This window comes from Amblyomma maculatum, chromosome 5, assembly GCF_055883805.1.
Source record: "Amblyomma maculatum isolate TAMU_Amacu chromosome 5, ASM5588380v1, whole genome shotgun sequence".
Classification (NCBI taxonomy): Eukaryota; Metazoa; Arthropoda; class Arachnida; order Ixodida; family Ixodidae; genus Amblyomma; species Amblyomma maculatum.
The window spans coordinates 153,046,833-153,059,233 of record NC_139348.1 but is presented as its reverse complement, the minus strand read 5'-3'; the positions used below and the strand labels follow the sequence as shown (position 1 = coordinate 153,059,233).

At 41.2% G+C, this 12,401-nt stretch overlaps 1 protein-coding gene across 2 annotated transcripts in view; it reads right to left on the bottom strand.

The window, feature by feature from the left end:
• Positions 1-12,401, bottom strand: part of Miro (mitochondrial Rho GTPase) — a 29,838-nt gene that overhangs the window by 16,069 nt on the left and 1,368 nt on the right. For both annotated transcript variants that reach the window (XM_084604707.1, XM_084604709.1), the window contains exons 2-7: positions 7,645-7,785; positions 7,247-7,290; positions 4,875-4,928; positions 2,112-2,222; positions 347-397; positions 141-242 (exon numbers count right to left, since the gene is read on the bottom strand). In XM_084604707.1, the coding sequence (XP_084460833.1) occupies positions 141-242; positions 347-397; positions 2,112-2,222; positions 4,875-4,928; positions 7,247-7,290; positions 7,645-7,785 (503 nt within the window). The remainder of the gene's footprint in view (positions 1-140; positions 243-346; positions 398-2,111; positions 2,223-4,874; positions 4,929-7,246; positions 7,291-7,644; positions 7,786-12,401) is intronic.

Here is a 12,401-nt window from a genome sequence, read left to right as displayed (position 1 = left end):
CTCATCTCCTTTTCCTCGCTTTCATCTGCTGTCTCGAATTTACTGAAAAAACTAATACCTCCCTAAATGCTAGACTAAAATGTTCATCCTTTGTTTGTGGGGCCACCTGTTGTGAACCTAGAGGGTGGTGTTTAACTCACATCCCTTTCCTGCGGCACGTAGAGCGGCCCCGTCGGGTGCAGGACTGCCTTCTGTGCATAGTAGAACAGCTCCGAGATGTTCTTGAACGTCTTCGCTGAACACTGCACGCACAGCACATGTGGAAAAGAAAACCTTTCACAGTGAGTGCATCTGCTCGCTGCACAGGACTGAAAATTGGCAAGTTGTGTCAAAGGGTAAGACCAACCTCTACACACGTCTCCACCTCCTGGTACTGGCTCATTATTGGCACCACCATCTGGAAAGAAAGAAAGGGTGGCACAAAACTGTTACAAAGGGGCGGTGAAACTTGATTTAAAACAAAACTTTTACCGTCCGTCAGCCACTCGAAACTATAGAACACCCATGTAGCATATTAAGTGGAACTTCCACTAATAGAAATGACAGCATTCCAGCAACAAGAATAATGAGACTGGTTTATTCATCTTTGTTTTTTGTATTTTTCTGAGCGCGATTAGAGAACTCACTGATAATTACCATGCCTATGAAGTGTGACATCCTCCATGACAGATGTTAATCAGCGGTGCCCTCTCTGTGCAGAAACTTGAGCGGGCGCCACAAGTCTGTACTGCAGCAAATGCTGACAACCATTTTTTCTGCTCCTTTTTCTGCCTCCATGTCTCGCTGACGTCACAGAATTAGAAATACTGCTATGTCATTAAGAGTACTGCACCAGGGGAGTACTCACACACACCAGTACTACACATCTTACCGTGCGGGCCAGCATGTCAAGACCCGTATTCATCTAGACCTGTCAAGGTCAAACCCCTCAAGTTGTCAAGTTCCAATGTCGACATGTAGAAGTTACAAGAGTCCTACGTTTTAAAAGTCCTGACTTGCACAGAAATGTCCGTTTCGATTTACATTCCAGACGTGCTAAAATCTTTTTCCCTATGTACGGCTGCTTTGCAACAGCAAACATCTGTAGAACTTCATGCTGACCTTTCATGTAACAGCATTGGAAACTAAAGTTTACAGGGTTGCTCTCAATGTTTGTGCATTCCCTCAAGTCCACTTTCATATAAGTACACAGAGCATCTCCCCATGCTAAGTGTGACCAGGATAAGCGCTGTCCAGAAAGTGCATTTTCTTAAAGCTTGGTAATGTCAGCGGTTTTCTACTGGAGCAGTATCAGCTATCAAAATGTCAGCCAATCAATATGTAAAAGACCTAAACAACTGAGGGGCTCAACAAGAGGGCAAAATAAAAGTGGGCCAACAAAAAAACCACACAGACATACTTCCAAAGCTTTGACTGAAAATTACCTAAGTACATTTCTTGCTCTAAACAACAACAAATAAAATCTACACGCAAAAGAAAGAAAATGACTACAGACATCTATACAAAGATTGAATGATGACTGTCCCCCTTAGCAACTGAACCAAAAAAAAAACAAAACAATTAGTTGTGGTTTAGCTCTGGTTAACCCTAGTTGAATTGCAAAAACAATGGCAGAAGCTTCTTTTGCTTGCTACATTATTCCCCAATCATGCCCTCTCAGTGTAAGGTGCTACATTATTGGGGTCACTTAAGCTCATCCTTTAAGAATATGAGCGTAAAGTACCAGCCCACATATTAAGTCTCGCTTCAACCAAGCCGTATAGGCGTGCCAGCGTGTCGAAGGGGTAATGAGAATGCAAACAGTTCTGGAATGCTGATTCTGATATCACCCTCCCATATGAAAGGAGCGACCCGAGTTGGCAGCTCCTGCCCGTGGCATAGGGGTAACATGAATTCAAATGTCATGGCAGGCTATTTTTTTATGAGGAGACCGTAGCTATGCCTCTTCACGATGTAGCTGCGGCCACACGAGGTCTCACTTTGGCTGTCGTAGTATTGCTTTCACAATAATAAGGCACAACATTTGTCACCGCACTTTCTCAAACACTGATGGCTGTTAAAGCGTCTCGGAGTGTGCTTAAAATGTCTTAAGTGGTCTAGCAGGTCCCTACCTCGAGAGAACTGTACTCCACCAGGTCTGCCTTGTTTCCCACCAGGACGACCGGTGTACCGTGGTCATCGCCAAGCTGTTCCCGGATGAGGGGCAGCCAGTAGTCGGTGATCTGCAGGGCCAACATTGCAAACGTGATGCACATAGCACAACAGGTGCAGTATCAGGCCCATTTCATCCAGGATGAATTTTTACAGGCCCACACAGCCCTGCGCTACTTGAACTAATATGTGCTGTGCTGGTTGGTTTGGTTGGTTTGTGGGGTTTAACGTCCCAAAGCAACTCAGGCTATGAGAGACGCCGTAGTGGAGGACTCCGGAAATTTCGACCACCTGGGGATCTTTAACGTGCACTGACAACGCACAGCACACGGGCGCCTTGCTTTTCGCCTCCATCGAAAAGCTGCCGCCGAGGCCGGGATTCGATCCCGCGTCCTTGGGAACAGTAGTCGAGCACCGTAACCACTGCGCCACCCCGGCGGGGTTAATATGTGCTGTGCATGCAGGGAAGTATGTGTACAGCTGTAATGTGTTATATATTTAACTATTTCAGATGCTGCTCCCCAATTCTATTTTAGAACATTTTTTTTTACGCCTAAACAAATAAAGTGACATACAGCCTCATGAAACCAAAGCAGCTTGTTCTGAAGCACGAAGCACTCACTGCCGACCTTCTGCAGGTATGCACACAAACGTTACAAAGGCATGGTTGGGGACTGGCGGTGTGCGAATTTCGAAAATGAATCAAATATGTTTGTTATTCAATTCACATTCAAAAAACTGATATTCATAACTTTTTAATATTCAAAAATTATAGAATACGGCAAAAATTTTCGAATTCACCGCAGTTTCCCCACATTGCACGCTTCACCGCAATACATGATCGCGTGGGCTGCGCAGTGAAGCATCCTCAAAAAAAGCGACGGGGCCATTTCGACAGTCTGCGCAAAGTGAAGCACATGATAAAACCGGGAAAAAACTTCGTTCTTACTTCGGCTTCATCTCAAATGCAAACATCCATCATATAGGAGTCGACAGGATAAAATTACCGTGATGCAAACTGTTTCTGGCTGTTTTTTCAGGCCCATTCAATAACTCAAGCTTTGTGTTACGATTTTTTTTTTTTCTGGTTTCTTGAAGGCCAAATTAATGAGAGTTTACTGTATCCAGCGGCGATATGACAGCTACACTTGGTTTCATTTTGATCCTTCCTGTACAAAAGCAGACATACGGAATCCTGTATAAAATTTATACAGGATTTTTCAGTAGGGCGTACACTTTTATGCAATTCTAGTTTAATCTTATTGACAAATACCATGCGAATTCTGAAATAGACAAGACGAACAACGCTTGCTATTTTTTATTATTGTTTTTTATTGAACAGATATTCGATTCGATAGTAAAAGACGTTTTTTTTTCCAATGTTCATATGCAACTGATATTCGAAAATTTCAATATTCGCACACACCTATTGGGAGCCCGCACCATTTTTCTGAGAGACACATAAATCAGACACAGCATGCACCATCCAAACAAACATATTTCCACAGCAGCTGATGCAAAAAATGTCCAGGGAAAAATCTGACCACGCAACTATATGTTAAAGCATGTGCTGCTAACCTCGCTGTTTTCGGAGAGACTACTTGCCATGTTAGCTCAGTAATGCAATGAGACGTCTCAGTTGTAAACGACACAGTGGTGAATATGTCTCAAACCTATCAGCCTTTAGAGCCATGCATAGCACACCTCTAGGAAAAGTTGCGAGACTGGTTTGGATCCAATATAATATTACTCATCTGCATGTTTATTCTGCTCTTTTCTAGCCTCTGTATTTTATATCTATGCTTTATACGTTCCATGGTAAGCATTGTGTGCAAGCATGTTTTAAACCTCCTCCCTGCTTCAACTTGTATTCTTATTTTGTACTCTTTGCCGTTTCGTTACAGTACTATATGTTTAATTTGATTTGATTTGTGGGGTTTAACATCCCAAAGCAACTCAGGCTATGAGAGACGCCGTAGTGGAGGACTCCAGAAATTTCGACCACCTGGGGTTTTTTAACATGCACTGACATCGCACAGCACACGGGCGCTTTGCTTTTCGCCTCCATTGAAATGTTACAGTACATGTGTTTATGCCTCCATACCAAATGAAAACTACAAAAAAGATATTGCAGTATCAGTAAATACAAATTCATAATGTGCCGCCTTTGCCAAAAGTAACCAAGCAGTATGTTTTGGTTCTCGCTTGTGTTCTAAAGTCGACATAGATTCTTAGGGGATCACAACTTGTTAAGAAGTGAGGACACGAGCTCGCCTTTAGTTTGCACAGATTTACAGCTTCAGAAGTGGGAAGTGGAGTGAATTCTCTACTACCTGACTCGGAAACAGCACATGCAGCATAGCTACTTTTGGCAAAGACTGTACTATAACGGGGTAATATTAAAATAAAATATCAAAAGATAAAGAAACTAAGTTGCCACCAACAGACAACAGCTGACAAGAGTGGTCATTGGAATGAAGACAGAACATCACCCCATTTCATTATGATAAAGCTGAAGCTATGTGCAGCTCGCAAGATTTAATTAACTGTGAGGATTTTCCTAGCAGACATAGGCGGGGCTGTAGTCATGTGTTGTACCCCCTTACACCTCATACGTACAATGGCAACACCACAGAGCAAAGAAAGCCTTAAGTCGTGCGCTATCTTCCTCAAACAAAGTTACACGAACGCGGGAAATCCCCAAGCGTGCACTTCTCGCTCACCTTGTCGATAGTGTCGTCGTCATCTACGGCATACACGACGCAAACCACGTTAGCCTGCAAGACACAACAGCAGAAAAGACCATTTTGACAAGAACACAGAACTGAAATAACTGAGTGCAACACCACAGAAATAAGCACCCTTGTGTTATAATGGGTTTTACAGCACTTATGTGATTAAGGTTATCATACTCAAGTAGGTTAAAGGGACTGAACACTAGAATTTAGGCATCAATTTTATATATTTTTTGTGCATCAGAAAGTTTCCTTTCTAAAGTGTTCGATTTCATAGCGGTTTGGATAGAAACGCTGTTGAAAAATTTTACCAAAAATTTTTTTATTAATGCATGTGCCCTGCTTTATGCAAGTCCAAAGCTGGAAACCATGAGCAGTGATCCAGATGACGACTGGGCATTGACAAATAAAAAAAAAAGGACAAAAGAAAGAAAAGATGTACGGAAAGTAAATATAAATTTCACCCACATATTGGTTTCACCGCGCTAACACATTGAACGACAGAAAAGACAAACACCACGGAGCGCGAACTAACAACTGGTTTTAATGGATGGTTTTCTGTCGTTCAATGTGTTAGCGCGGTGAAACCAATATGAATAACCAACTAGGCCCAATTCTCGCCATTTTAGCATTAATTACACATCTTTAGCGAAGAGTAGCATGCATTCCAGTTTCCACACTCAAGGCTGCAACGGCATAGAAACATACTCCTCGACGAAAGTTTTAGTGGGCAGCGATCACTGCTTCACCCAAGGAATTCAAAACACTGTGGCACCTTCTAGTGGCCAACACTAAAAGCACATAATTGGCAATGCAAAAGGAGGGGTGGTCTTTACTGACGGGCCAACTGGAGGGAGCACAAAATTTATCAAAGCATGTCGAGCACTCCTGGAAAAAAAAATGAAGATTGTGTCCCAATTATAAAAATCAGTGATATTTTCCTGAAATGTAATATTGTGCGATACTACATTGATAGCAACAGTGTTTCTCTGCAAGAAGTCATTTCAGCTGTTTTTATGGGATTTTCAATGGCAAAATAAAATTAGCAATTCTCATTTCTTTGGTACTGTAGTGCTTGAGCTGTACTATAGGAGGCAAGATCTTTTTATTTCCACCATAATATCAGACATATGTTTGCCAGTGTTCTGTCAGTTGATAAAGCTACACATTTTAAATTACATGAAACACACCAATATCAGCAATTGCATTTTCTCCAAGGAGCAAATTAAGGTGAAAAGCAGTGTGTTCAACCTAAAATTTTGAGAAGTACTCTCACTCAATTTCCAAGTCTCCACAGCTCATACACAGGCTCCTGTCACTTCCCAACAACGTCACATATAAAATTGTCTACCACTATATCAGTTTAATTAAACAGGAACAATGAACATTTCATATACTGTATTTACTCTCACAATTATCCTACTCGAGTAATGAATGCATTCTCATTTTGACTGTGAAAAGGTACAATATATCAGAACATTTTAACCCCATGCAAGTGATGCACAGTTCAAATTTTCAGAAAGTTTCTGGTTACTGAAGTTATGGCCATTATGCTAGTAGATGTGTCATTACCTTGAAAGAAGTACCTACAGAAATAATATAAAACAAAAGATTCCATGCTATATTAACAAAATCCATTCTTCCATAAGGGGCGGGATCTTTTAACGAGCACTGACATTGCACAGCACACGTACGCCTCTCCTTTTCGCCTTCGGCGGCTGCGTTTCAATGAAGATGAAACGGACAGAGGCATCCGTGTGCTGTGCGAGGCTTAAGATCCCCAGGTGGTCGAAATTACTCCGTAACCCTCCACCAAGGCTCCTATTTCTTTCTTTCCACTTTTACAGCCCGGTTTAGGAGTCAAAAAAACAAGTGTGAAAGATACTGCGCATTTCTTTCCTATGAACCAATTGTAATTATTATTATTATTATTATTATTATTATTATTATTATTATTATTATTATTATTATTATTATTATTATTTAATGGAGTTCTATAGTAAACATATGAAAACTAGAGAAGATCAGGAAACTTGTTGCAGGCTCAAATACATATAGATTTTTGACATGCTTCAAACAAGAGAATCCATCATCCGTTTACTCTCCATTTGAAAACATTTACTAAAAAGACTCAAGCTTTAAAGCATCCATTTCACACGACAATAAAAAATGAGAAGCGTGGCGTGCAGTTAAGAATAACTTTGAAACTGCAGCCTCAACAGTCACAGTACATTAGCAGCAGTCTGAAGCACTATTCAAATATAACAGTTTATGAATGCAATGATCAATGCATGTGCAAAATCAAGTAACAAAACCACACGAAGCACGTCCGAAGTAACCAATATGTGAGACATTCTCACCTTGCCGATTTCCTCAGCTAGGTTCTCTTGGCTCTGTTCTTGTGCTGAAAACAGAGACAAACAGTTCCGTTTGAACCAGAGTTTTGCAACACGTCAAATACTGTCATTAAGCTCTGCAAGCTTGCACCAATAACTCATTGGAATTATGGCCAAAATTAAAACATCCAGGACTGTATGAATGCAACTGCAAGATCACGCAGCCCCAATAAAATGCTCTCTTGGGGGATAGCAATAACTGTTCCACCCTCTGTTATTACTTGGGCAGCTGAATGCACCCCACATGCTCACAAAGTACTAAGTAAAGCTACAGCTGATCAAAGAGAGGTCACGGTGAAATCTTTACCACTGAACTGGTTAAGTAAAGGGTGGCAACTGCCCTGGCATGCCCGGTTACGCACTCGAGAAGTCGACGATACGCGTCGGCACTTTCTCCGGCGTCACATCAGCGGGGATGGTGATCTCCTCCGCACGCGGCGGCACGTCCTCGGGGAACTGCTCGCTGACCAGCGACAGGATGAGGGATGTCTTCCCCACACCAGCTGCAAAGGGGGAGAGAGTGTGTCACATGGGGAAGCGGACGGGAACAGCACAACTGTGGGCCTCTATATCCAGTGCCCCTACTGTTTCCAAGACCAAGACCATGAAGGAACAAAAACTATGGCCAACCAATCATCTCAAGGCAACACAAAACATTTCGAGTTTGGAGTGTTCTTCACATATGAACTAATTTAGCGACACCATTCACTATTTAAGACCCCCAAAAAGTGGCTCCTTCCTTATTTTTGCAGCATCCAGAAGCTATTGTGCATGCTGCGAACAGTGGAGGACCTTTCAACCTATGCACATGAATAGCAGCTTCGCTACGAATGTTTCTTTATTAATTTCTTGAATAAATAGTTAGGAATGTTTCTTTATTAATTTCTTGTATAAATAGTTAGTTCTATTTCATATCAAAACTAACACAGGTGAGCTACAAAGCATGACATGCGCAGAAGAGGAATACAAACAGAACAATGTGGGGCTCTGTAATGCAAGCTGCAATAATAGTATATGGGTGCATTTACGCCATTCAACATGTCCAAGGAAAATGGGGGTGAGAAATAAAGTTAGGAAGATACTTTTCAGGTCCACCTTAAGGGCATGACGCGATTGTGGACTGCAGTCCTCTGGAGTTCTCCCAAACCCAGAAATCCTGCAAAGAGGCGCATTTTATGGTGCAAAAACTGCCTGCAAACTGAGAACGCTGAAGTCACCAAGGTGCACTCCGGTTGGACACCAATCAGATTGCAAGAGAGCTCATAGGCTACCACATGCAGGCCTCACACTAAGCCACGTCAAGCAAAGAAGGAACACCAACATTCCTTTTGCTACTAGCTTAATTACACTTCAGTAATTAAAGCTCCTCTAATTAGGCACATATTCACTAGAACAAGTTTGTAAGGCACCACTTTATGTGAAAAAACACACAACATATACATAAAATAGCTTGTGTCGAAGCTGTACGAGCATGTCTTCATGGCCTAGCCGGTAGCGTGCTTGTCTGGAGAGACCAAAGGGTTGGGAGTTCAAATTTAGCCAGAAACTGAAGAAAATTAAATTTTTCTTTCTGTCAAATCAAATTATTTCACAAAGTTGAAGGCTGTACACCTCCCCATCAATATGCTACTTTTTGTCGATGAAATTACAGGTTATCCTCCTCCGTCCCTTCACAAGGTCAGTTGAGACATGCGCTGACCTTACTTCACATTAGGAGTCCTATTATCAACTATTTTAATCCTAGACATCCGTATGGGATGTGGATTTCTCAACATAATGCCAGCCTGGTGTAGGGATTTCGACGTAAGCGTGACATAGATTTTTCAACACAACCCCGACAATGCCTTTTCCGTTGTATGGGAGCCATGAGGGTAGCACTACCAAACAGAAGGACAGAACCTTAACATGAAGGAGGCACTGACAACCACTCACCTATCATGACCACTTGATTGGGCACTGTAATGTTTTATTGAATGCACTTGCAGATAACTGTTATTGAATGCAGAGCAATTAACAAGACAACAACTGCACCCTCCTTTTAATCAAGCACCATCAAAGCCAGCCCTTCAATTACATTTCAAATAGTAGATTCAATATATTCAACCATTCACCCAGTAAAGATTCAAATACACCAAGTGACATCTCTTTCCGATCTTTTCACAGTACAACAGAGAAACATAGGAATGGAAGAGGAGTGCACCACTGCAATAAAATCAACAACAATCAACCCATTTCTGCATGACTGTGCTTTCATCCATGCCACTTCTGTCTTACAGTCAATTCTTGAAAATTTCTTGAAAATCAAAACCAGATAATATCCAAAATTATCCCAAAATCAATTTAATGCTTATAACCTTCAGACAATGTGCATGGCTTTATCAAGAAAGAAAAATAGAACTTGATGTCAGACACTTCTACCTTACGAAAACAAAACTAGGTTTTCACTATGGACACGCCGAAATTGCACACCTTGATAAAAAAAAAAAAAAAAAAAGGTAGATGTTTTCCCAACCTTGGCAGTGCACCTGCCACCTGATAAAACACATAAGATAACAAGGTAACGGAACTCGCCAACAAGGGTTACTTAAAATAAAGGCCGCTGATTAAAAGGCGCCAATCTTTTAGGTTGGTACTCTGTGTTGTCAGTGTTCACAATAGAAACCAAGAACGGGGTCTCGAAAACTGCTTCAAAAGCTCCTAGCGACGTGCTCCTCCCAACGTATCCGACACAGTAAACAGCAGCCAATGGACTCTGTACACTGCCCTAACAGAATTGACACCAGGTTCAGATTGCAATAAGTGCCCTGCATTTCAGGCCAGTTTTTGTTTGGACTGCAAATACTTTGCAGGCCAATAAACACTTCCACTCAAAATGTGGAAACACATAACCCGAAGCTGCTTCTCCCACCGAAGCGTATATGAAAATAAAACTGATGGTTATTGAATGCTCCCTGCAGTAATCTGCATCATGTTCCTAAATATAGAATTTGTGCCTCAAATTAAAGATAAGCTTGTCTCATAGCTGTTACCACATCCAGCCATCGTCATGGCTATATGAAATGCAACTGTGGTAAAAAATTTCAACTTCTTTCATACTAGGCCACAATGACAGAGATTAATCGTGCAATGCTTAGTTCCCATAATTCACACAAGATTTCATAGATCTATTACAGCCTGCCTCCGAAGATGCTGGTGAAATTATGTGCTTTCTGTGTGACTTTTGCCCATACTTATATCTAGAATACTTGCTTTGTTATCTTTATAGTCTTTTTTTATTGCAGCGATTTGTTCATTGTTGGGTTTTCCACTTGTCATTTAACTATTCATCTTTTATCAATATCTTGCCGTGGCGTTTTATTTTTTTCATTGTGCTCTATTATTATGCAGTGTAATTTGGAATACTATTTATAAACATTCAATTGTTTGTAAAAGCAAGTGACCTATTTGAACTTATTCCTCAATCACACACTGGCACACATACTTCACGGGTTGACCGGCTTAACTTCTAAATGCGTTCTCAAACCTCATAGAGGGACAATGGGTAACTGTAAAGGGGATCCCGCGTCTCTTTTGACCGTAAAGGTGGGGGTTTGTGACAAATATCTTAGCACATTCTCATAAATAGGAAATACTAGAAAGCAATTCTGCTGCACGAGCCCTTTCATATATATAATTTTTCTCACTGCATCTCATTTTTCTGATTAGTTTCTTAATCATAATGGCCTTTTCCTTATAAATTCATTCTCCATAACCATACCTTTCATTTTGAAAGGTAGCTCCATATCTTATCATTCTGAAGCACAATATACAAATTTATTTGGTCAAAACATAACACAAAGATATCCTAATTCTTCTTAGAAATTCCATTTTTTCATACATTTCACACACACTTCATCATTTACCCTGCACTTAACATATAGGTACACCCTCGCAGCCATGAAAAAACTTGATTCGTCTCTATCAAGTATTGCCAGGACAACCAAAACCATTTTTAATTGCTGAGACACAAGCCAAAGCAAGAAGTGCTCCTTCATCGACTGATTATGATCTTAGAGTGGGATTGGCCAAAGGCTACAATGCTAATTGCCTGTGAATCTGCACTGGTGATATATGTCCTGCAACATGGTTACCATGGGGATTGAAACTCTTAGTGCTTTGATTGCAATACACTAGTGCCTCTTATAAGCAGCCTTGTGCTCAAAACAGCTCTTTATTATGCACCCACATTCTTGTGGATCATGGTTTATTTCTCAAGTCTCAAAAAACAATACCGAGCATGGCAGGTAGCTAAATGTCACAAACATATGATAGCATGCAGTTCAGTGCTGCAAACAATTGTTCGGACACCTGTACATTATGTGTCACAGTTAGAGGGAACATGGCAATGCAGGAAATGCACTGTCACTTCTAACAATTTCTGCAATCAGGTCAATCTGAAGTGATTCCTAGTCAATGTTTTGAAATGTGAAAAACTGAAAAAGGATGTTTCATGAACTTGTTTAAAAACCAATCAGAGCAAGGGAAATAAGCTGTCCACAGTAAGGGTGACCATGAGTGAACTTTTGCACTTACATTTACCCCCCCCCCCCCCCCCCCCAAAAAAAAAAGGGGGGGGGGGGGAATGGAATCAGGTACCAAAATAACACGAAAACAAAACTACTTAATGTCCCCTGTTATATTCATCCACCTCGCTACATGACAAACCCTACCATACAAGTACACGAAATGGCATTTTAATGGTGATCCAATGGTCGTGGAGAAGTGAATAAAGCCGTAAGGGTTATTTTGTCGCGCACAGCACAGAACTACAGTTACGAATAGACTACAACTACAAGCTCAAAGAGCTACAATCCAAATGCTCTTGGGGCAAAACCCATTTAATAACTTCAGTTCCAGTACTGATGACAACTGAAGGAACTCCTTCCGAATAAGAAGCCCTGAGAAGCATAAATGAAACAAAAACAAAACTGCCCACTCTTATTTCTTCCTTTCTGTCGCGCATAAACTAATTATACGACACTCCGCTCCACGGGGGGCTCCCAGTTGAGCCGTGCTCGGCATATAAACAAAAGCGGCCATATCGCATAACGCTGCGCGCTCTTTATCGAAAAATGAGTTC